This window comes from Lacerta agilis, chromosome 14, assembly GCF_009819535.1.
Source record: "Lacerta agilis isolate rLacAgi1 chromosome 14, rLacAgi1.pri, whole genome shotgun sequence".
Taxonomy (NCBI): Eukaryota; Metazoa; Chordata; class Lepidosauria; order Squamata; family Lacertidae; genus Lacerta; species Lacerta agilis.
Window position 1 is genome coordinate 5,948,493 of NC_046325.1, and position 24,551 is coordinate 5,973,043.

General features: G+C 49.8%; 1 protein-coding gene across 2 annotated transcripts in view; it reads left to right on the plus strand.

Moving 5' to 3' along the window:
* The window catches only part of MYH7 (myosin heavy chain 7), a 39,763-nt gene extending 16,180 nt beyond the window's left edge, over positions 1-23,583 (plus strand). Inside the window, exons 16-40 of one of the 2 annotated variants that reach the window (XM_033168847.1) lie at positions 2,280-2,589; positions 3,080-3,153; positions 4,332-4,419; positions 4,761-4,878; positions 5,742-5,865; positions 6,229-6,365; positions 7,521-7,776; positions 7,898-8,140; positions 8,977-9,153; positions 9,333-9,478; positions 9,599-9,689; positions 11,166-11,555; positions 11,862-11,988; positions 12,907-13,025; positions 13,146-13,342; positions 14,267-14,450; positions 14,736-14,901; positions 15,018-15,142; positions 15,398-15,706; positions 16,504-16,707; positions 18,370-18,495; positions 19,894-20,169; positions 21,581-21,676; positions 23,132-23,281; positions 23,414-23,583. In XM_033168847.1, coding sequence (XP_033024738.1) covers positions 2,280-2,589; positions 3,080-3,153; positions 4,332-4,419; positions 4,761-4,878; positions 5,742-5,865; positions 6,229-6,365; positions 7,521-7,776; positions 7,898-8,140; positions 8,977-9,153; positions 9,333-9,478; positions 9,599-9,689; positions 11,166-11,555; positions 11,862-11,988; positions 12,907-13,025; positions 13,146-13,342; positions 14,267-14,450; positions 14,736-14,901; positions 15,018-15,142; positions 15,398-15,706; positions 16,504-16,707; positions 18,370-18,495; positions 19,894-20,169; positions 21,581-21,676; positions 23,132-23,281; positions 23,414-23,434 — 4,254 coding nt within the window. In that variant the 3' untranslated portion in view covers positions 23,435-23,583. The remainder of the gene's footprint in view (positions 1-2,279; positions 2,590-3,079; positions 3,154-4,331; positions 4,420-4,760; positions 4,879-5,741; positions 5,866-6,228; positions 6,366-7,520; positions 7,777-7,897; positions 8,141-8,976; positions 9,154-9,332; positions 9,479-9,598; positions 9,690-11,165; positions 11,556-11,861; positions 11,989-12,906; positions 13,026-13,145; positions 13,343-14,266; positions 14,451-14,735; positions 14,902-15,017; positions 15,143-15,397; positions 15,707-16,503; positions 16,708-18,369; positions 18,496-19,893; positions 20,170-21,580; positions 21,677-23,131; positions 23,282-23,413) is intronic. The other variant, XM_033168848.1, reaches the window with a different exon arrangement.
* The last annotated feature ends 968 nt before the right edge of the window (positions 23,584-24,551 follow it).

The following is a 24,551-nucleotide window of genomic DNA, read 5'->3' on the forward strand; positions in this document are numbered from 1 at the left end:
GTGAACTGCTAAAGCAGAGGTCTCCAAACTACGGCCCACGGGACTCATTTATCCGGCCCCCGGCAACCCCCGCTGCCGCCACCCGCGGCTGCCCACTTCTGGGTCGGAGAAGCACTGGAAATAGCATGTGTGCGCATGCGCAAGCGTTATTTCCGGTGCACATCCAGGTCGGAGGAGGCCCGTGCACAAGCGCACAAGCTGTTTCCGGTGCTCCTCTGACCTGGAAGTGCGCCAGAAATAGCGTGTGTGCAAGCGTATGGGCGCATGGTCCCCCGCACTCCGGCCCACTGCGCGATCAGCGCTGGAGACACTGGCCCGAGGCGCTGTAAGTTTGCAGACCGCTGAGCTAAAGAATCCCTTCCAGATGGTCATCCAACCTGTTTAAAAACCTCCACCGATTACTAGATCTGTCTATTTCTCTTCCATCTCATTTTCACATGTGCCGCAATCATAGGTCTGTTCCATGCCATGGATTTTTCAAAGGAATCCATGGGAAATTTGCATTTGTTCACCTTCATGCACAATTCTTCCCCCAGAAATGTGCATTTTTGCATCCTCTTCAGCACCCAGCTCCAAAATATGCATCCCCCCCCCACATTTTAAAAATGTAAAATGCATTCAGTGGTACCTTGGGTCTCAAACTTAATCCGTTTCGGAAGTCCATTCCAAAACCAAAGCGTTCCAAAACCAAGGCATGCTTTCCCCTAGAAAGTAATGCAAAACGGATTAATCCGTTCCACATTTTTAAGAACAACCCCTAAAACAGCAATTCAACATGAATTTTACTATCTAACAAGACCGTTGATCCATAAAATGAAAGCAATAATCAATGTACTGTACAGGTGAAACTCGAAAAATTAGAATATCGTGGAAAAGTCCATTTATGTAAGCAATTGTTTTCATTAGCTACTGGAGTTTAATATATGAGATAGACTCATGACATGCAAAGCAAAATATGTCAAGCCTTTGTTGTTATAATTGTGATGATTATGGCATACAGCTGATGAAAACTCCAAAGTTAATTTGGGGTTCTCATCAGCTGTACGCCATAATCATCACAATAATAACAATAAAGGCTTGACATATCTTGCTTTGCATGTCATGAGTCTATCTCATATATTAGTTTCCCCTTTTAAGTTGAATTACTGAAAGAAATGAACCTTCCCACGATATTCTAATTTTTCGAGTTTCACCTGTACTATAAAATAAATAAGACAGTATTGTAGATTATAAAAATTAAAATTACTTTTTTTCCTTACCTGCACTGATGATAGTCATTGCTTTTATCCATTTCTGCAGTCACACGATCAATCAATCAATCAATCAGTAGCTGAACTGGGTTCTACACAGTCACAAAAACAAATTAACCAAAAAAGCCTCAAAAACAACAACACAAGATAAACAGCAAAAACAAAAAGTGACAAACTTAGTCCCATCCGGAAGTCCGTTTGACTTCTGAAATGTTTGAAAACCAAGGCTCAGCTTCTGATTGGTGCAGGCACCCCCAAAATAATAGCCAACAACCACATCGGATGTTCGGCTTCCGAAAGAAGTTCGAAAACTGGAACACTTACTTGAGTACCAAGGCATTTGAGAACCAAGGTACCACTGTATTTTTGTGTACATTTATTGGCACCAAGACTGCATGGTGAAGTTCGGACTTCCACGAAATCCACTTGAAAGTTGGGCTCCAATCTGCACATTCAGTCTGGGACCGGCAAATCAAGCTGGCCCTTTTCCAAAAGCAGCAGCCTGGAAAAAATTTCCCCTCCGTCCCTAAGCGAGGGGAACCACCTAAGGTTGTCTGGATGCCCTGACATAGGAACCTGTTGCCACTGCAATCTGCACAGTCAGAGTATTTCTTTCTCAGTGTTGGGAGGTTTTTAAGCAGAGCTTGGATAGCCACCTGCCAGGGATTCTTCCCGTGTTGCAGGGGGCTGGACTAGATGGCCCTTGGGGGTCCCTTTCGACTCTACCATGCCGCTGCTGCTCTTTGTGGCAAATGCCATAAAGACGAACACCGTGGCCCATTGGTGGAATACCTGCTTTGCATGCAGAAGGTCCAGTCCCTGGCCTCTCTCCCTGCTCAGCCTCTGTGCGATCACAATCCTGGGGGGACACTGCCAGTCCGTGTAGGCAGTATTGAGCTAGGTGGACTCAATGGCCTAGCTCAGCGAAAGGCAGCTTCCTCCGTCCATAGCAAACAGCCACGGGGAGGAGCTGCCTGCTGGTGCCTCCTCCTTGCCCTCCACCCCCTGATGCCTGGTCCTCTTCCACAGCCCATGGGCATCATGTCCATCCTGGAGGAGGAGTGCATGTTCCCCAAGGCCTCTGACATGACCTTCAAGGCCAAGCTGTACGACAACCACCTGGGCAAGTCGGCCAACTTTGGGAAGCCGCGCAACATCAAGGGCAAGCCGGAGGCCCATTTCTCCCTCATGCACTACGCCGGCACCGTCGACTACAACATCAACCACTGGCTGCAGAAGAACAAGGACCCCCTCAACGAGACAGTGGTGGGGCTCTACCAGAAGTCGTCCCTCAAGCTCCTGGCTCTTCTCTTCGCCAACTACACCGGATCGGACGCACGTAAGGGAGGGAATGGAAGGGGGGCAAGTCAGGGCCGTCTCCGTCCCAAACTCCATTCCGGTCCGTGAGCTAGGATCTGCAGAAAACCAAAGACTCTGGCTTGGCGTCATTCGCTTTAATACTATGGCACGGCGCAGCCCAGCGACCCTCAGTGGGTGCGGCTGTTGGAGTGTGGGACTAGGACCCGGGAGATTGGGGTTTGAATTCCCACTCTACCACGAAGCTCCCCGGGCGACGTTGGGCCAGTCGCTCACTCTCAGCCTGACCTTGTGCCTTGCCCTTGTCTCAGCACATATAGTTTCAAACCAGCCACCAGTAATTCGTGGCAGTCATCTCCAACCATGTAGATATTGAGCAGTAGGGGGGGAATCATGTGACCCTCTCTTGTTGGATCCCACACCTTCCTGATTAATGCATTTCGGTATTTCTTCACATATTCAGTATTTCTTTAGGCTGCATCTTCAATCCCCGTTTTTCTCTCTCCAAACAGCTCCCGATTCCAAGGGGAAAACGACCCACAAAAAGAAGGGTTCTTCCTTCCAGACTGTGTCTGCTCTGCACCGGGTGAGGATATCCTGAGGACTGCTTCCTTGGAGAGGCTGGCAGCACCATCCTTAGGGGTCAGCCCTTGGGCTGTGCTCCCTTGCACCCCTTTCCCCAGAGGAGGATGAGCTTCTGTGGTGGGCTTCCTCTGATTGCAGCGCTCTCCTTAGGTCTACTTGCCCCATCACCACCAACCTTGTTGGCTGTCTGGAAACAAAAGGGGTAGCAAGGACGTTATTGGGGGACCCAGCGAGGCCTGAGCCAAGCTTGCCATGTGGCTCCCATCGCCCAAATGTCCCTTCAGTGGAGGCCACTGAGTTCCCACAGTGAGGACCAAGTGGACGAACACATATTTTCTCCCCAGCCACTGACTTATGTCCATCTCAGTCTTTTCTTATTTCTTTTCATCCCATCCCAGTCTCTTTTACATTATGTTTTGTACTTCTTCCTTTTTCTCCTCTTTGGCGATCACTCGTAGCCGAGTAAGATTGTTTCCATGAACACGGTCTTAACAGTGAGTCCGTAAGTGACTGTGGAGGCCAATTCTGGATCCACACGTCCTTCCACGGTGGGGACATAGGATTCCGGGTGGGAGCTGATCATGGTGAGGGTTTGCCAAGCTTGCCTTTCTCTTAGCACATTTCTCCCTTGCGTCCTGAGTTCGAGTGTCTTCAAAGCCCATGACACCTTTGGTAAAGGCTGTTCTCCAAGTGGAGCGCTCGCAGGCCAATATTTCCCAGTTGTCAGTGTTTATACTACATTTTTTTTAGATTTGCCTCTTTTGTTGACCACCAGCATTACGCTCTCCATTTTTAAGTTAGAGTAGTTGCTTTGGAAGACGATAATCAGACATCCTGATTATTTTGGACTGCAACTCGGCTGGCTGGGGCTGATAGGACTTATAGCCCAAAGCATCTAGAGGTTGGCCAAGCCTGCTTTGTGGTCTCCAATCCCTTTTTGTCATCCCCTTTCCTGACTCCAGCAAAACTATAACTCCTTTTTTCTGCCTGCTTTCCTTCCCCGTCAATCAAATCCACCTGCCCATCCTCTGCCTTGCCTGCCTAGACACCTCTCATTCCGCCCTCTTTCATAAAAGTTGCTCCATCTCAACTACCTGCTTGCCTTCCCAAGTCGTCCTTCCTCCTCTTTCGCCTTCCTCCACCCCATCTCAACCCACCTGCTTTTCCTTTCTCGCCCAGGAGAACCTCAACAAGCTGATGACCAACCTGCGCTGCACCCATCCTCACTTTGTGCGCTGCATCATCCCCAACGAGACCAAGTCTCCAGGTGAGATCCCAGGTCTCTCTTGTATGATGTGCCTTTGGGGTCCTGACCGCTCTCTCTCTTGGACTCCCATCAGGGTCAGGGATGGTGGGAGCTGTAGTCCTTGCGGATGGCCTGTAGCTCAGTGGTAGAGCCACCTGCCTTGCATGCTGAAGGTCGCAGGTTCAATCCCTGGTGTCTCCAGCTAGGGTTTCCATTGTAACTGGTGTAACCCCAGTGAGAGAGGTTTTTGAAGTATTTTAAGTGGTTTAGAAATGCTTTTAAACCACTGGATTAAAGTGCTTACGTGGTAGGGACCGATTTCCCCCTTTCACGCATCCATCCCCTTTCTCCTGCTGTCTCAGGTGTGATGGACAACCCTTTGGTCATGCACCAGCTGCGCTGTAATGGGGTACTGGAGGGGATTCGGATCTGCCGGAAGGGGTTCCCCAACCGGATCCTCTACGGGGACTTTCGGCAAAGGTAGGCTTAACTCTCAAGTGGTGAAGACGGATGATGCTTCAGAGAAGCTGAGAGTGTCACTGGGGGAAGGTACATGAATATGGGGGGTGCCCCGAGCGCAATGGGGTAACGTCTGAGGGAAGTTGCCTGCATGGCTGTTCACTGTCTGGGCTATGTCTGCTCAGTTAAAAAAGAAAATGCATTGTGCCTTTTATAGAATCCTAGAACTGTAGAGTTGGAAGGGACCCCATCTAGTCTAACCCCCTGCCATACAGAAATCATAGCTACACATACAGTCGTGCCTTGGTTGTCAAACGCCCTAGAACTCGGGACGTTTTGGCTCCCGAACACCACAAACCCGGAAGTGATTGTTCCGGTTTGTGAACATTCTTTTGGAACCCGGATGTCCGGCGGGGCTTCCACAGCTTCTGATTGGCTGCAGGAGCTTCCTGCAACCAACCAGAAGCCGCGATTTGGTTTTCAAATGCTTTGGAAGTCGAACGGACTTTCGGAACGGATTCCGTTTGACTTCCAAGGTACGACTGTGAAGGCATTTTCATACTGCTCGATCATCATTTTAAAGTGGTTATATGGGGAAGTCCTCTTGAACATTCCTATCCAAACCACCTTCTCTGGTTTCTTGAAATTCCAGCAGGCATGGGCAACATCTGTCCAAACTTGCTTTCACAGTCATGAGGACTAGAAATTTGATGAGAGAGAGAAAGATGAGATTCTTTGGGTCCTGTGTATTCTGCCACAATTTAGTTGTGAAATATACACGTTCCTGGCCTTTGATCTGGGCATCTGCCCATGTTGAGAGGAAAAAGCCCAGGGAAGGGAAGCTGCCAGGGGTATCGAGCACCGCTTCCTTTCTTCTCTCCCAGATACCGCATCCTGAACCCAGCCGCCATCCCTGAAGGCCAGTTCATCGACAGCAGGAAAGGGGCGGAGAAACTGTTGACCTCCCTCGATATCGACCACAACCAGTACAAATTTGGGCACACTAAGGTGAGAGGCGGGATGAGCCACTTCCTCACGAGGAAACGGCGGTGACATCATCATTCCAGGCCGTGCTGTTGATTGGCTCTTCACAACAGAGGAGACTAGGGCTAATGCTGTGTTGGGTTATGTGATCTCCCTGCTGTCTAATGTGGGTCACTCCCTGGTGAGGTTTGGATTGGCTGTGACGCACAGACACAGATGCAAGATCCAAGCTTCAACGTGTACAGAGCAGGGCAGCTGAGATTATATAGGCCCAGTAGCAAACTGGTAACCTGTGCAGGGGTCTGAGCACAGGTTGTTTTTCTTTAAAAAACCAAAACAACAACAGCAACAACAACAACAAACCACAATGCTCTCTTTTTTGCCCAGGTGTTCTTCAAGGCTGGTCTCCTGGGTCAGCTGGAGGAGATGAGGGACGAGCGTCTCTCCCGCATCATCACCCGAATCCAGGCCCAGTCCCGCGGAGTCCTTGCCAGGATAGAAGTCAGGAAGATCATGGAAAGGAAGTAAGTCCCTTAGTGGATTTTTCCGGAATTTGTATGTGTGGTTAGATGGGGGACTGGCCTGGGCGTGTTGGAGCCCTCCGGTTAGAATTTGGGATTGGGGAGAAATTCAGTCCAGTTCTCATTTAACCTGCCCTGTTCACGCTCACTGAAACTGAAAGCTGGTCAGCCTTCAAAATTCACAGCTCCCTGAATTTTGCAAATGCTATTCTCCAGGCAAAGTAATGTTCCCAAAAATACATATAGCAGGGTGAAGTGTGCAGAGAAACGCATGTATTAGTGGAAATAAATAAGCTGTGCAAAAAGGGGGGTGCAGTAGGCAAAACTGCATGTTGTTGTTGTTTAGTCGTGTCCAACTCTTCATGACTCCATGGACCAGAGCACACCAGGCACTCCTGTCTTCCACTGCCTCCCGCAGTTTGGTCAGACTCATGTTGGTAGCTTCGAGAACACTGCCCAACCATCTAGTCCTCTGTCTTCCCCTTCTCCTTGTGCCCTCCATCTTTCCCAAGTTCATCAGGGTCTTTTCCAGGGAGTCTTCTCCTCATGAGGTGGCCAAAATATTGGAGCCTCAGCTTCAGGATCTGCCCTTCCAGTGAGCACTCAGGGCTGATTTCCTTCAGACTGGATAGGTTTGATCTTCTTGCAGTCCATGGGACTCTCAAGAGTCTCCTCCAGCACAATAATTCAAAAGCACCAATTCTTCGGCGATGTATTGATACAAAATTGCATACCCTCATGGTAAACACTTGCTGGTGAATTTTCACCAGGCCTGGTTTTTCTAAAAAAAGAATTGCAAACTAATGTGGAGAATTGAATGAGGGGGAATTGGGAGGCTGAGAGACACCGAAATGACAGACTTGCTCCTCCCTTAGTCAGAACTAGGTGGACCCAGGAAACTGTTCACATACAAACTAAGCCTATCTATAAAATTTATGGATGATTAGATTCTCAGGATGTGGAATTCTGTGCTTCCTGCACTGAATGCAACTGCAGAATGGTGGGATAATCCCAACCTTGCTTGTTTCAAGTGAGCCTCCTGTTTCAGGCAGGGGTGCGTGGTCTCCAACTTGGGGAGGTGGCCTTTTCTGTGTTCTGTACCCTGACGTGTCCTCCCTCATCATGCCACCCCAAACTCTCCCATTCTCTGATTTGCAGGGAATCGCTGCTGGTGATCCAGTATAACATCCGGTCCTTCATGGTGGTCAAGAACTGGCCTTGGATGAGGCTCTACTTCAAGATCAAGCCTCTGCTGAAGAGTGCAGAGACCGAGAAGGAGATGTTGGCCATGAAAGAGGAGTTTGCCAAGCTGAAGGAGGCTCTGGAGAAGTCGGAGGCCCGGAGGAAGGAGCTGGAGGAGAAGATGGTCTCCCTGCTCCAGGAGAAGAACGACCTCCACCTGCAAGTGCAGGCTGTAAGTTGGGGTGATGGGGCAACAAAGATATTATTTGACTTTAACAGCTAAAGGCAAAGTGGTCGAAAAGCGCCATGAACTCGCGGTAAAGCCTTGGGGGCATGTCTTCTTCCTTCGCCAGGAGCAAGACAACCTTGCAGACGCGGAAGAGCGCTGTGACCAGCTGATCAAGAACAAGATCCAGCTGGAAGCCAAGGTGAAGGAGCAGACGGAGAGGCTTGAGGACGAGGAGGAGATGAACGCCGAGCTGACAGCCAAGAAACGGAAGCTGGAGGACGAGTGTTCGGAGCTCAAGAAGGACATTGACGACCTGGAGCTGACCCTGGCGAAAGTGGAGAAGGAGAAGCATGCCACGGAAAACAAGGTGAGCGGGGATAGAAGCGAAATCTGTCTTCGCTAGGTAGTCCAAGGAGCTTTTGCTACTATCAGTTGGATCTGGTTTAAGGTTGGCAGCCGGGAGAATTGATTCTCCATGAGATTCCACCCTGGGTGGACTCAGAGTTTTCTTTCAGGAACCTCCAACCTTGGTTGCGTTCCATTCAGTGCCGCCTTGAATTTTGCCTACATCCTCCTCCTCCTCCTCCTTATTTTCTGTGATCACTCATAGCTGAGTAAGATTGTCTTCCATAAACACGGTTTTAACAGTGGGTCCGTAAGTGACTGTGGAGACCAATTCTGGGCCCACACATCCTTCCACAGTGGGGACATTGGTTTCTGGGTGGGAGTTGATCACGGTGAGGATTTGCCAAGCGTGCCTTCCTCTTAGCACATTTCTCCCTTTCGTCCTGAGGTCGAGCATCTTCAAAGCCCATGACACCTTTGGTAAAGGCTGTTCTCCAATTGGAGCGTTCACAGGCCTGTGTTTCCCAATTGTTGGTGTTTATACTACATTTTTAAAGATTTGCCTTGAGGGAGTCTTTAAACCTCTTTTATTGACCACCAGCATTACGGTTTCCCATTTTTAAGTTCGGAATAGAGTAGTTACTTTGGAAGATGATAATCAGGCATCCAAACAGGACCAGTCCAATGAAGTTGATGTTGAAGAATCATTGCTTCGACACTATTGATCTTTGCTTCTTCCAGGACACTAGCATTAGTTCACCTGTCTTCCCAAGTGATGTGTAAAAAATTTCTGAGACACCATTGATGGAATCTTTCGAGGGTTTCATCTAATAACTCAATATTATAATACACCCATAGGCTAAGAACCTCACAGAGGAGATGGCTGGCCTGGATGAGATCATCGTGAAGCTAACCAAGGAGAAGAAAGCTCTCCAGGAGGCACACCAGCAAGCCTTGGATGACCTACAAGCTGAGGAAGACAAGGTCAACACCCTTACGAAAGCAAAGGTCAAGTTGGAACAGCAAGTGGACGATGTAAGTGCATCAACTGCAGCACTCGCATGGCAGGCGGCCTGTTATTTTTCGCATTTTCCTCAAAGGAGTCGGAAGGCGTTCAGTGTAGTAAAAACAACAGCAACCGCATTGTTGATCTTAGGAGTAGCGATTCCTTTCTCAGTTTCTGGGTTCAGGGTCTCGCTGTCTTTGCTCAACAGCTGGAGGGCTCGCTGGAGCAAGAGAAGAAGATCCGGATGGACCTGGAACGAGCCAAGAGGAAGCTGGAAGGGGACTTGAAGCTGACCCAAGAAAGCATCATGGACCTGGAGAACGACAAGCAGCAGTTGGACGAGAAGCTGAAGAAGTAGGGGTGGTGCCTTATTTTATCGCTGACTCCCCGCCTCCCTTTCGTTACGGATATTTGTGCTGCTGCTTCCTGCCGCTCTGTGGTTGGATGCAGCAAGTTGGTTCTTGTCTTCCCCAGGAAAGACTTTGAGCTCAACGCACTCAATGCTAGAATTGAAGATGAGCAATCCTTGGCCATTCAGCTGCAGAAGAAACTCAAAGAGTTACAGGTAAAAGGTTGATAACAGGGTGGTGTGCATTGAAGCCAACTTCACTGATGTGGTCTCTCTCTCTCTCTGTGTGTGTGTGTGTGTGTGTGTGTTTGCGTGTGTGTCATAGCTGTCAACCTTCCCCCCCTTTTTAAAGGGAAATTCCCTTATTCCAAATAGGATTCCTCGCAAGAATAGGGAAAAGTTGACAGCTATGGTGTGTGTGTGTGTGTGTGTGTGTGTGTGTATGCATATATACAGGTCCGCAAGGGGGTTGCTCGCGAGTAACGACAAAGTCCGTCTTGTCTTTTAACAGCTTTATTGTGTCAAACTATTTACAGTGCGGAGCTACCTAAAAACATGACTGCCTAGTCGCTCAAAGAATCCGGAAGTGCCTGTTTTCTGCTACGACCCCAACATAGGGATTTCGGCACCCTAAAGTGCCGCCTCCCCGGTCTCTTGACCCCTCTGCGCAGCTCAGGCGACGGAAGTGGCGTTTCCCCCTCAGAGCGGGTCTGCCGGACGGTGCTGGGTCTCTGAGCAACATCCTGGAGCCTGTGCTCCACCTGGCTGCCTGAGGATAACTCCTCCTCCCCAAGGGTGGTGCTGGAAGAACCGCTGGGAGATGTATCACTAGATAGGAGTGGCTGGGGCTGCCTGTACCCACCGTGACCTTCCCTGGCCCCGGAGGGCAGATCCCTGACAATATATATAAACCCAGGACCAAAATGAGGCACAGAACTCAATATTTTTGGGTAGAGGATAGCTGCTTCTAAAAGAGCAATAGCTTTTGAGAAATTCTGTACCTCAAATATCTGCTGTGGGGAAATGGGGATGTTAATAGCAACCAGTCCATGTTAGCTTTACATTCTGCTCAGTTTTCTGCCTTTTTTTTTTAGCCCACAAACTTCTCGCTTTTAAACTGTATGCATTTCCCTCTAAAATATACACATTTGCATGCACTTTCCCATGAAATGCATTTCTATATGCAACCTTACGAGCTGAGAATTGCATAATTCAGTCACTCCAAAGGATACAGTCGTACCTTGGATCCTGAACGCCCTGGAAACCCGAAAGTGATTGTTCTGGTTTACGAATGTTCTTTTGGAACCTGAACGTCCAGCGGGGCTTCCAGGGCTTCTGAATGGCTGCAGGAGCTTCCTGCAGCCAATCAGAAGCCACAATTTGGTTTTCAAACATTTTGGAAGTCAAATTGACTTCCGGAACGGATTCTGTTCGACTTCCAAGGTATGACTGGAACTGTGTTCCGATCCATGTACTAGTCTAGGAAGTGCAAATTGGGTCAGTCCACTTAAAGATTCAGATTGAATGGAATCCTCCAGTGCCCCTAGATGTTATTGTCCTTTGAACCTCCACAGAAGCTTCGCAAATCTGGATCTAAGCCTGGGCTTTTGAAATGGAGGCCGCCAACAGAATTCCTGGAGCGTGCTTTTCTAGATCTTGCTGACAGAATGTCTCCCTCCTTCCCTGGTCCAGGCACGGATCGAGGAGCTGGAAGAGGAGCTGGAGGCGGAGCGCACAGCCCGGGCCAAGGTGGAGAAGCAGCGCTCCGACCTCTCGCGGGAGCTGGAGGAGATCAGCGAGCGGCTGGAGGAGGCCGGCGGGGCCACCTCTGTGCAGATCGAGCTGAACAAGAAGCGGGAGGCGGAATTCCAGAAGATGCGCCGCGACCTGGAGGAGGCCACTCTGCAGCACGAGGCCACGGCGGCCACGCTCCGCAAGAAGCACGCCGACTCGGCGGCGGAGCTGGGGGAGCAGATCGACAACCTGCAGCGCGTGAAGCAGAAGCTGGAGAAGGAGAAGAGCGAGTTGAAGCTGGAGCTGGACGACGTTGCCTCCAACATGGAGCAGCTGCTGAAAGCCAAGGTTCTAAGCCAAAGAATGGGAGGCAGGGTTTGTTTGTTTGGGGTGGGGCGAGGCAGGTGATGTCACGGTCTGAGGGCGGAGTCACGGTTTGCGGCGGGGTCGTAACACGGCGGGAGAACAGCCAGGAGACATCGAACCGGTTGATTTGGACTGGGATACAGAGATAGGGAGGGGTTGAGATTCAGAGGGAGCACCCTTCATTCCAGAGTTAAAATTAAAATTGTTCCCTCCTCCAACCTGGTGCTGATGCTCTCCATTCACCGCTACATTTATTCCCCAACAACTGCTCTCACCGTCGGGTTTCAGGCCAACCTGGAGAAAATGTGCCGCACCTTTGAAGACCAAATGAACGAGCACCGGGCCAAGTCCGAGGAGAGTCAGCGAATGGTCCACGACCTCACCTCTCAGCGAGCTAAGCTCCAGACTGAGAATGGTGAGTAGGGAAGGCTGGTGCGTCCCTCGGTTCATACAACGTCTTTTTTCCTGGAGGTTGAATTTAGGACATTTTGCATGCCAGGCTGGTGCTCTACCACTGAGCTAAAGCCCGTCTCCCACAGCTTGATGGCTGGCCCTTCTTGACAGTTTTCTGGTTTAGCCATTTCTCCTCCATCTTTGCTCAGATGGAACCAGGTTTCCACCTACCTAAACTTCCATCCATCTATCCATTCAAAATTTTCTTTCTCTTCTTCCTTCCTGCCATGCCCTACTTTCATCACCCCTCCCTCTTTCCCCTTTCCTTCAAAATTATTTGCTCACACAGTGATACCTCGGTTCTCGAATGTAATCCATTCCGGAAAACCGTTCGAGTTCCGAAACGGTCGACAACCGAGGCGCAAAGGGCAGTCTGCAAATTCGATTGAAAATAATTGAAAAACACGCGGCGGAAGCTGTTCGACTTCCGAGGCGCGTTCGAAAACGGAGGCATTTACTTCCGGGTTTTCGGCGTTTGGGTTCCGAAATGTTCGTCAACGAAGACATTCGAGAACCGAGGTACCACTGTACCATTTTCATTTACTTTGCGAGCTAAAAATCAATATTCTGATGCTCCTCCCCACTCCAAAAGAAACCCTGAATACGTAAATGACCCGAGCTATCCTTCTTGCCTCAACTCCTGACCCTGCAAATGGGGGGGGGACCAGCTAGCAACTAACTTCTATTTATTTTTTTAAGTAGTCCACCTAATTTGGTGTTCATCTTCGGTTGCACCCTCTGCAGAACATTTTCTGAAGAGAAGCGTGTAGAGACAGACACCGTTTAGCCTGTGGGATCCCTGTTCAATATGGCTGCCGATTCCGATGTCAACAAAACTCCCTGAGATAATGGATTCCTCCGCCCCAAATCTTCTCCCTAGGTGAATTATCCCGCCAGATGGACGAGAAGGACGCTTTGATCAACCAGCTGACGCGAGGGAAGCTGACGTACACCCAGCAACTGGAAGATCTGAAGAGGCAACTGGAAGAAGAAGCTAAGGTAAGGGGGACACAAAGAGGTTTGGGAAGGAAGTCCACAGGACTCAACGCGAAGGGTAGATAACTGGTCCGGTCGGGACTGACGGCCACCGAGACCACGTGGCTGTTCCCTTCCCCTCAGGCCAAGAATGCGCTGGCGCATGCGCTGCAGTCGGCCCGCCATGACTGCGACCTCATGAGGGAGCAGTATGAGGAAGAAACAGAGGCCAAAGCGGAGCTCCAGCGCTCACTGTCGAAGGCCAACTCTGAGGTGGCGCAGTGGAGGACCAAGTACGAGACCGACGCCATCCAGAGGACGGAGGAGCTGGAGGAGGCCAAGTAAGTGGGGCGGAGGGCAGTGAGACCCACAACTCACCTCAGCTCACAACCACAGGCCTGTTGCACCACCCAAGTTAAAACAATGCAATAGCCAATAAAAGGGGGGGAAGCAATTGAAACAACAAAAACATGTAGAACGGTAAAACCGTCCCAGCCAAAGGCAGGACAGTCGATTCAGCAAAAGAAATGGGTCTCGTAAAACAAAGCAGGCGAAAGTAGAGGTTTATACTGCGGAAGCCGTACAATGAAGATGCTGGGCTTTGTGAGGAGGGAATTCAGTGGCTTAAGGGCTGCCACAGAGAAAGTTCTTGCCCTGCACTTTAGAGGGTACCCTAAGCACCAAGGGGGCCCCCTCTGCCGATCTCAACACCTGAGAGAGTCTTTAGGGACGGAGGTCATCTTCCGTGAGGCCTAAGTGGCCTAGGGCTTTAAACGGCACTATGAGCTCCTTGAATTGGGCCTGGAATCCAACCCTTTTGACTCCAGCCCGAATTTAATTTCCCCAGAGGAGTTGTGGTTTTGAGCCAGGGGTCAGCAAACTTTTTCAGCAGGTGGCCGGTCCACTGTCCTTCAGAGCTTGTGGGGGGGCCCGGCACTATTTTTTTTGGGGGGGGGTGAACAAATTCCTGTGCCCCACAAATAACCCAGAGATGCATTTCAAATTAAAGCACACATTCTACTCAAGTAAAAAACACGCTGATTCCTGGACCGTCCACGGGCCGGATTTAGAAGGTGATTGAGCCGGATCCGGCCCCCGTGCCTTAGTTTGCCTACCCTTGTTTTAAGCAAAGCAGGAGGGGTGAGCCCCTTCTTCTTATCTCCTTTCCTTAAGCCCCAGAGGTGCCCTTCCTTGTCATGGTTTTTGGGCTACTTCCGTGTCCATTGGCTCATGGTGCCCGTCCCCTTGACCCGTTTGTGTGTCAGGAAGAAGCTGGCGCAGCGCCTGCAGGACGCCGAAGAGGCGGTGGAGGCCGTGAACGCCAAGTGCTCCTCCCTGGAGAAGACCAAGCACCGCCTGCAGAACGAGATCGAAGACCTCATGGTGGACGTGGAGCGCTCCAACGCGGCCGCAGCTGCCCTGGACAAGAAGCAGAGGAACTTTGACAAAGTACGGCGGGAAAAGCAGAGGGAAGGATCCGGAAGGGGGTGGGTAGGGGGACAGCTGTGGTCAACCCAGTTCTGCTTAGTGGGGATACTGGGCCGTACTGGACGCTTGTGAAGCTCAGCTCACATCTGCGCCACGTGCTCTTAACTCACTTTAACCAGTACGCCACAACGGCTTGGCTTCAGGGGTGTCCGTTTGCTCGCTGTGAGAGCATTGGGCCTAGGAGTGCCTCAAAAAAATAGCAATTCTCAAGCCTTACTCTCTCTGCTTCTCCATCACCCACCGCAGCTCCTGTCAGAGTGGAAGCAGAAGTACGAGGAGTCCCAGACGGAGCTGGAGTCGTCGCAGAAGGAGGCCCGTTCTCTCAGCACCGAGCTCTTCAAGCTGAAGAACGCCTACGAGGAGTCTCTGGAGCACCTGGAGACCTTCAAGAGGGAGAACAAGAACTTGCAAGGTGAGCCCTTTTCTCCCTCAGGGGCCAATCCTCCCTTGGCACGCTGCCGTGCCCCGAACGAAACCCACTCCTGTCGGATGCCGCCTGACTCCCTATCTTTTTGCTGTTCCTGGCAGAGGAGATTTCCGACCTCACGGAGCAGCTTGGATCCAGCGGCAAGACCATCCACGAGCTCGAGAAAGTGCGGAAGCAACTTGACGCAGAGAAAATGGAGTTGCAGGCGGCTCTGGAGGAGGCTGAGGTGAGGAGGGCCTTTGGCTGTGACCCTAAAGCGACACCGCGGCCATCTTGTTTTTCATTTGGCCTTTCTACCTTCCCCTTTCCATTCCCTCAGTTTCGTTTCATCCTCCCCTCACGATCTTTCGCCTATAGTTGTACAAATGTCCTTTCTGTCAGGCCTTTCTCTCCTCGCCCCTATTTTCACCTGAGGAACGCGGGAGGGCATGGCATGACCTTGTCCCTTTCCCTCTACCCAATATCTCCCTCCGCGATCCAGGCTTCTCTGGAGCATGAGGAAGGCAAGATCCTGCGGGCCCAGCTGGAGTTCAACCAGATCAAGGCCGACATCGAGCGCAAGCTGGCCGAGAAGGATGAGGAGATGGAGCAAGCCAAGCGCAACCACTTGAGGATGGTGGACTCGCTCCAGGCCTCCCTCGACGCCGAGACCCGCAGCCGCAACGAGGCGCTGAGGGTCAAGAAGAAGATGGAGGGCGACCTCAACGAGATGGAGATCCAGCTCAGTCACGCCAACCGCATCGCAGCCGAGGCGCAGAAGCAAGTCAAAACCTTGCAGGGATACCTCAAGGTAACACCAGAAAGTTCAGTCTTCTCGTTCCCCACACACCCCGGCAACGCAGCAGTGGGGTGAAGCCCCCTTCAGTTTATACCTCATCTCTCCCTCCCCCCCAACCCCTGGCTTCATCTTGGCTCCCTTCTTCTCCCTTTTTCTATAATTTTTATTAAATTTTCTGTTTTACATTTTATAATATTCATTTAAACAACCTTAAAATATCAAAAACTTCCCTTCTTCTCTTTCCGTGGCTCATTTCGCATAACATAAATCCTTGCGTATTTTATATAAACTAAACCATTCAGTATTCCATTATTGCATCCGTCAAAACTTATTTACACTGTTGAATTTATCTTAATGCTGCCCGCCTTTTCAAATATACACAATTTCCCCCCATATATTCAATAAAAACTTTCCAGTCTTCTTTAAACGAATGTTCTTCGTGTTCTCTTATTCTATAAGTTAGATTGGCAAGCTGGATATATTCCATCAGTTTAAGTTGCCATTTTTCTTTAGTTGGGACTTCGCTTGTTTTCCATTTTTGGGCTAAAAAAAAACACGAGCTGCTGTAGTGGCATACATAAACAACCTTTTTTTGACACCTGGGAATTTCCGTCTGAATTATCCCCAACAGAAAGAACTCTTATTTTTTTATAAAGTACTTTAAAACATTATTTTCGATTCATTATGAATTATTTCCCAATGCTCTTTTACCCTTTTACAGGTCCACCACCACACATGACAGAACGCAGCCTCGAGTTTTATTTGTATCTCCGGCACTTAATCTCGGCCTCCTTCCTTTTCCCTCCCAGGACACCCAGATACAGTTGGACGATGCCGTCCGAGCCAACGAGGACCTGAAAGAGAACATCGCCATTGTGGAGCGGAGGAACAACCTGCTGCAGGCGGAGCTGGAGGAGCTGCGTGCCGTGGTGGAGCAGACGGAGCGGGCCCGGAAGCTGGCGGAGCAGGAGCTGATAGAAACCAGCGAGAGGGTCCAGCTCCTCCACACACAAGTAAGAGCACCCTCAGAAGGAAGGCTTTTTACTATACCTCCTGGATTGGGATCAGCCGGGAAACAGAAGATTTCTGCCCTCAGACGTCCCTTCCTATTATGTGCATTTTCGCTATACCTCTGTATAGTGGCATTCGCAGGAGTGACTTAATACTCACCCTGCATTTGTAAGAAATCAGTATTTTAGTGTGGCAGCACCTTATGCTTCGGAACTCCCTGCTGATTGACACCAGGGTGAGGCCTTCCCTGTGCTCTTTCCGGCGCCTGCTTAGAATAATTTTTGTTTAGATAAGCCTACTCAGATACGGAGCACGTTAATTGGGGTGTGTGTGTTTTTTTAGCTTACAGCTGGTTTTAATTAATAGGATTTATTTATTTATTTTAAAAAACAGCTGTTTTTAACTCTTTGTGACTGAAAATTTTATTTTTTTATTGTTTTTCCAAACTGCTCTGAGGTGTTTTATTTTTATTTTTATTTTAAATCAAGCAGTGCATAACTTTTTTTAAAAAAATGAAATAAATACCGTATTTTTCCGTGTATAAGACTAGGTTTCCCCCCTCAAAAATAATGTACAAAATTTGGGGGGCATCTTATACACGGATAGATCTCCCCCCCATTTTCTTAAACCGGAGTCCCCGGGCGTCTTATACATGGGGGCGTCTTATAGACGGAAAGATACAGTAACTTCTCAGCAATTGAGTTGCCTTATTGGGAGGCAGAGGCACCAGGGCATCCAATGTGGGGCCCTCCCCGGTGTGGCCATGCAGCCCTGACCTCACCGACACCTCGGCAGTGATGCCACCGCTGTTGCCGCAGCTCTTCCCTGCCCTGTGAGCTGCTCCTGGGCTTTCTAGAACATTCTGAGCAGAGACGAGCATTCACCGTATAATCCTAATGTTTTTACCACTGCCTCAGGAGTGGTGTGGGGCAATGGATTTATGGTTTGACCAGTAGCAGAAGCTTGGGATGCCAAGCACGGACCGGAGTCGGGAGATGATTTCTTAGCCGGGGGAGATGGTGGCAGTGCCACAGGCCGCCAGAGAAACATCTGGAATGTGGGGAAGAGGCATGCGCAGGACCTCAGAAAGGAAGCAACACCTAGGAAGGCCCTCATTCCCCATGACGCTGGTCGGTCACTCCTGCCTCTGGTGTGGGGGAATGGGCTTACCGTCCATAGAAGATTCCAGAAACCATGGGGCCAGCGTGCTGTGGGATTTCTTAGGATGGTTCAGAAATTGGGGAGTGGGGGCTACGAGGTGACCAGCAGAGGTCTAGAAAGAGTGGCTGCCTTTGCCTCGCGCTATAAAACCGTTTTCTAAGGTCATATTTCGGCAGGTAATAATAATAATAATAATAATAATAATAATAATAATAATATTTATTATTTGTACCCCGCCCATCTGGCTGGATTTCCCCAGCCACTCTGGGCGGCTTCCAACAAAAATCAGATACAAAAATATCACACATTAAAAACTTCCCTGAAAAGAGCTGCCTTCAGGTATTTTCTGAATGTCAGGTAGTTGTTTATCTCCTTGACCTGTGATGGGAGGGCGTTCCACAGGGCGGGCGCCACTACCGAGAAGGCCCTCTGCCTGGTGCCTCCTATTTCTCCCGAGGCCGGCAGCCCTAGATCAAAAAACCCACAGCGTGTTTGTTTCACAGAACACCAGCCTCATCAACCAGAAAAAGAAGATGGAGTCCGACCTGTCCCAGCTGCAGACGGAAGTGGAGGAGGCCATCCAGGAATGCCGGAATGCCGAGGAGAAAGCCAAGAAAGCCATCACGGATGTGAGTGGGGAAAGAGATGCGTTCTTCTCCTCCTCCACAGAAGCAGTGGCTCCAACCTGGAAGGGTTCCTTGGGAACATGGAAACCTGCCTCAAACCATTGGCCCATTGAGCTCAGTGTTGTCTACACTGGCCGGCAGGGTTTAGACAGATGAGAAGCATTTGCTACTAAGGTTATTTAGGAGGAGCTGCCTCAACTGCGCACTACAACACGGGTGGGTGACCTGCGGCCCTGACCTCATCATGTGTGGCCCTCAACACCTCCCGAAAGTTGACCCATCTTCCCTTCCTTCCTGTTAACGTCCTCCTAGCTTTTCCTAGGTTCTTCCTAGTGTGCTTCCCTCCTTTCTGTGTAGTTTCAAAACAGCTGGAAGGCGCAGTGTTTTATTTGATTAAAATAACTTGATGGGATCTTTAAAAAAAAACACCTTTCCCCCGTTTTATATGGCAAAGGTTTATTTTGGCACATCAGCCTGAGAACAAACGCGTAAACTTCAGTCTCCTCTGTGTGCATGTGTCTGCTAAAGCACACTAAAGTAAGAAAGGGATTTTATTCATTCACTTTAGTTCTGTTGTATAGTTACTTACCTGAGAGTAGCAACATTGAACTCAGTGGCACTTTGTTTTGAGTTGAATTTTCGCAGGACCAGGAATTCTAATCTGAGGTAGCCATGGTGAAAATTGAAGCAGAGCAGGGTTTTTTCTTTTCTTTTCTGGATTAATAAACAACAACAAAAAGCCCTATTTCTGTTGCTAGCTCCTCCAACCAGCAGCTCTGCCCACTGCTAGCATGCGGACCCTGAGGGATTACTCCTGAAGGAATGCGGCCCTGACAGAAAAAAAAATGTTGCCCCCCCCCGCCCAGAACAATGTATTCTTCCCCCACTAGGAGAACCATGTTTAGTGAAGATAATGTAAGCATATCCCAGAATTCGCTTTTTCCTTTGATTTATTGAGAGGAGGAAGGAGCCATCCTCTCTGTGGTGCATAAGGAGGAGAGGCCTGTTAGTCACATTGACGAGAATACAGTGGTACCTCGGTTTTCGAACGTAATCCATTCTGGAAGACCGTTTGAGTTCTGAAACGTTCGAAAACCGAAAACTCAATAACCGACTGCTAGGCCTCAGGATCTTGCATTCAGTGGAAGCCGCGTGGCATGTTTGACTTCCGAGGCATGTTCGAAAACCGAAGCATTTACTTCTGGGTTTACGGCGTTCATAAACTGAAATGTTCGTCAATGGAGACGTTTGAAAACCGAGGCACCCCTGTAAGTGGTTCAGGGATATAAAGAGGAGTACGGGCTCCTGCCCCCTTCACCTCCTCCCCTCGGGATTTTTAAGGCCTGCGTTGGTGTTTGCCAGACTGAGGTAATTCTCTGCGTTCTCTCTGCGTTCCTCCAGGCGGCCATGATGGCGGAGGAGCTGAAGAAGGAGCAGGACACCAGCGCTCACCTGGAGAGGATGAAGAAGAACATGGAGCAGACCATCAAGGACCTGCAGCTGCGGCTGGACGAGGCGGAGCAGCTGGCCCTGAAGGGCGGCAAGAAGCAGCTGCAGAAGCTGGAGGCCCGAGTGCGGGAGCTGGAGAACGAGCTGGAGATGGAGCAGAAGCGCAACGCCGAGAACGTCAAGGGCATGCGCAAGTGCGAGAGGCGCATCAAGGAGCTCACCTACCAGGTGCGGGGGCTCATAGACCTCCTTTCTATGCGGAACAGCATCTAGTTGAGCCAAGAGCGAACGTGTTTCGATCTAACCGCATTCCGAGCAAGTAGCCTCCAGAACACTTTGACAGCGCCACCTCGAACCCAGCTCAGCCCCCCCGAATGCTAGTGGCTTGGCTCAGGGATCTAGAAAGATCTAGAATCGGGATGGCGATCCCGCCGAGTTTAAGATTACCTAATCAAACTGGTGGCATACAAAACCTAGTGAAGAACTGCGTTGCCCTGTGATTTTTCGAATATCAGGGAGAGTTGCAACTAGTTGAGAATTCAGAGGTAATATCTTCTCCCGAAAATGAAAATCCAGGTGTGTTGCACTGAAAATGTACACCTGACATGAATTAATAAATGTAACTTATTGCGTCAGCCAGGAGACAGGTGGATCAGTTTAGGAAAGGCTGCTGGAACCAAGCATTGTGTTCCGAGTAAATTCTAGAGAGGAAAAAAACGTGCTCTGGAACAGTAAACTCAACAGCGCCCCCCTCGCCAAACACAACCACGCAGTGTGGAGATCAAAATACTGATATCTCCATTAGGAATTCAGAGTTCTGGTGCGATGACTCTCAGTGGAGCTTCAAAACATGCCCACCATCTTTTAAGTCTAGCACAGTCCAGAAGGAATTAGACTCACAGCTGTGACAGGGGAAGGAAGGCAGGACTTGTCCAGTGACAAAGGGCAAGATGGCAGCCTCCCATTCCACATTTGGGAGGCAGCAGACTTGCTTAGGGGGCACGGAGTGAGCTAGCTTCGGGGTCTCCGGGGGTATGGCTGCTGACAAGCCGCCGCTGCCCCCAGCACCTGCCGCCTGAGGCAGATGCCGATTGCCACCTAATGTTAGGGCCAGCTCTGGGATGCAGTGTGAGCAGGAACGAATCAGTTCCAGGTGAGCCCAGCAAGGAAAGGAAGCTAAGAAGCCCTGACTTCTTTTGGTTTTTGAATAGTTTGGTAGCAGTCTAGTGCTGCTGGGTAAAGTTTCAGTTACAGGTAGGTAGCCGTGTTGGTCTGTCATAGTCAAAACAAAATTAAAAAATTCCTTCCAGTAGCACCTTAGAGACCAACTCAGTTCGTTCTTGGTTTGAGCTTTCGTGTGCACGCACACTTCTTCAGATGCACACGAAAGCTCATACCAAGAACAAGCTTAGTTGGTCTCTAAGGTGCTACTGGAAGGAATTTTTTTTATTTTTGTTTTTGTTTTGGGTAAAGTTTGTTCCTTCTAATCTGGCCTCCGCGGACCATTTGCAGCCCTGCAAATACTACATGGGAGGTGGCAAAGCTGTCAACCCAGCACAGCGGGTCAGTTTCCTTCTTCAGCTATGTGGATGCTAAATAACCTGCCTGTCTCTCTCTCTTTTTTAATTGTGTGTTGTAGACGGAGGAGGACCGGAAAAACCTCGTCCGTCTCCAAGATCTGGTGGATAAACTCCAGTTGAAAGTCAAGGCTTACAAGAGGCAGGCTGAGGAAGCGGTAAGAACCTTCGTCCTTCAGCCCCAGGTCGTCGTCCCCAGATGGTGTTGGACTACAACTCCCATCAGCCCTAGCCAGTTCAGGGATGATGGGAGGTGTAGTCAAAGCAATGTTTGGGGGGCCCAAGGCTGAGGAACACTCTCCTATGCTCCTTCTGCCTCCTTGACACCTGGGAGAAATCGCCATGACCTGCCTCCTACGTGGCCCACATAGGAACACAGAAAACTGTCTTATACTGGTATTGAGATCAGTAGTGCCTGCTCTTGGTGGCAGCAGCAGCTCTCCAGGGTTTCAGACAAGCGTCTCTTCCAGCCCACCCAGAGATGCTGAGGACTGAACCCTGCGCACAAGGCAGGTGCTCTAACCACTAAGCCCTGCATCCACTCCTCGCTTCTCCATTCCCCGTCATTATTCCCATTTACGTGCCTCAATAAATGGACCTGCGGGTGAGCATTTTGCGGTCACCGTGGGCGACCACAGAGAGCACTTCCATCTTGCCCGAATTTCCCCCTCGCACTACACGCAGTCAGAAGTATTATCTTATTTCTTGTTTACGCCTCTCCCCGCCGACAGGGCAGCCGAACGGGAAAAATAATGGCAACAGAAGCAAATGAAAATCCAATATCCAATTCCATTAGAATCAGAACTTGTAAGCAGCGTAAAATCAAATAAAACCACATGTCAGCAGGATGTAAAATGACAAGATTAAAAACAGCCAGACTGTTAAAATCAACCATCATCACCTGCTTTAATGCCTGCTGGGGGGGAAGAAGAAGAAAAAAGGAAGGAGGTTTTTGTTTTGTTTCTGTTAGTTAATCAGGACAGAGGTGGTTTTTAACAATCTTTCCAGAGGAGGAAATCCCATTCTAGGGGCGCCCATGCCGATAAGGCCCTGCTCCTCATTTGATGCCAGACTCAAATTTCTGACAGAAAGGAGGAGCGAGGCTTATACAAGGGTCTTTACTGTATGGCCAGGGTGGGCAAGATTTTCATTTCCCTGTTGAGGGCTGAATTCCCTTGAGGATAATGTGTCAGGGGCAGCATATTGGCAGTGGGCGGGGCCATGGCTACAGTGGGCGGGGCTGAAGGAAAATGGGGCAGGGCCTCCCTTCCATCCCTCTTCCTCCTCCTCCAGCAACCTGCAGGGACAGAGTTTCTCCCCACCTGCGATTCCAGCAGCTGGCAATACCGCCTTTGACAGCGGAGGCAGAACCAAGCCCTTCATCTCTGGGAGACACAGATAGCCTTACCCTCCATGAATTTCCCAGTTCTCTTCTAAGGCCATCCAAGTTGGTGGCCGCCGCTAACCTCTTGTGGCAGGGAGTTCCGCAGTTTGCACCGTGCGAAGAAGTTGCTTTCGTTTTGTCTCGGATCTTCATTTGATGCTTTAACACACCACCCCATTGTGATTTCACCCTGTCTTTTTCTCTCTCCCGCCCCCCCCCCCAAATGCAGGAGGAACAGGCCAACAGCAACCTGGCCAAATTCCGGAAGGTTCAGCACGAGCTGGATGAGGCCGAGGAGCGGGCGGACATCGCCGAGTCCCAAGTCAACAAGCTGAGGGCCAAGAGCCGTGATATCGGGGCAAAGGTGAGAAACCCTCTGGTGCGTTCTCTCTCCACTCCAACTCCAGCCACGCTCCCTGTAATTTCGGTTCCACCCCCTCCCCACTCCCACCCACCTGGTATCTGCATTTCTCCGCTGACTCCTTCTTCCTCTCTCCCTGTCCCCTTGCAGAAAGGTCTGAACGAGGAGTAACTCCTTTTGAAGATCAGACGCCCCCCCATCCTCGAATCACACGTGTACCCCCAGATCCACACCTGAAAGGCAGTGGAGGACGCTCCCCCACCCCCCGCTCTGTATATCAGCACGGCCCCCGAAATGTAGAATAAAGGCTATCAAACAGCTATTGCGTTCCATGTGTCTCTGTACATGTCAGGGGCCATTTGCCAGAGTGGTGGTGATATAAAGGCTCGCAGGGTACATGCGAATGAATGCCAGGTGCTGGAGGCAAGCCAAGAGAGAAGGCGTTCTGCTAAATCACTGTCCTAGAGCTAGAGGAGCCTTTCGGTCTGGTGGTGCCGGATCCTCTTTTTTTCCTTAAATAAAACCAAACAGGGAGCTGCAATAAAATGTTGCAGCATGAAGTGCTCCAGCCCTGTCCTCCAACCAGCTGAGCTCCACCCCTCGCCCCCCGGAAACACCATTCCATTCTCTCTTCACTTGGTTTTCTTTTTGCCTCATTTCCCAGCAGACATTCAGTTATTAGTGGCCACAAAGCCTGCCCATTCCTCCCTAAAGATTTTCTGTTGTCCTTCTGCAAATTTGTGGTTCCCCCTAAACATGCTGATACTGCCTTGTTTTGTGTGTGTGTGTGTGTGTGTGTGTGTGGTTTTGTTTGGGCTTCAGAAACAATGGCACTCATAGCCTGAACGTCAGAATTATAAGGAATAATGATGATTTTACTAAGCATTTAGTGCCACAATAGGTGCATTGCTGCTTAATAATAATAATAATAATAATAATAATAATAATTTATTTGTACCCCGCTCACCTGGCTGGGTTTCCTCCCCAGAATACAAGGGAGGTGAAGATCTGTGCCCTGAGGAAAAGAAACAATCTCTAGGCTCATCCAAACTACCCGTTTATACCCCATTCCTCCTGTTTTTTTTTATTGCGCAAAGCTTACACAGCTGCCAGGCTATTCCTGGTCTTTCCTGAGTGTTGCTTCTAATCTGTTGGAGGGGTATTTATATGTATTCCCATCCGTCATTCATTCGCCCCACACTTTCCAGCATATGTTCCCATCACTGCAAGAAGCCCTCTCTCTTTTTAAGAGGATTTGTGGCAGTAGGGGGACAGAGCCCTTAAATCC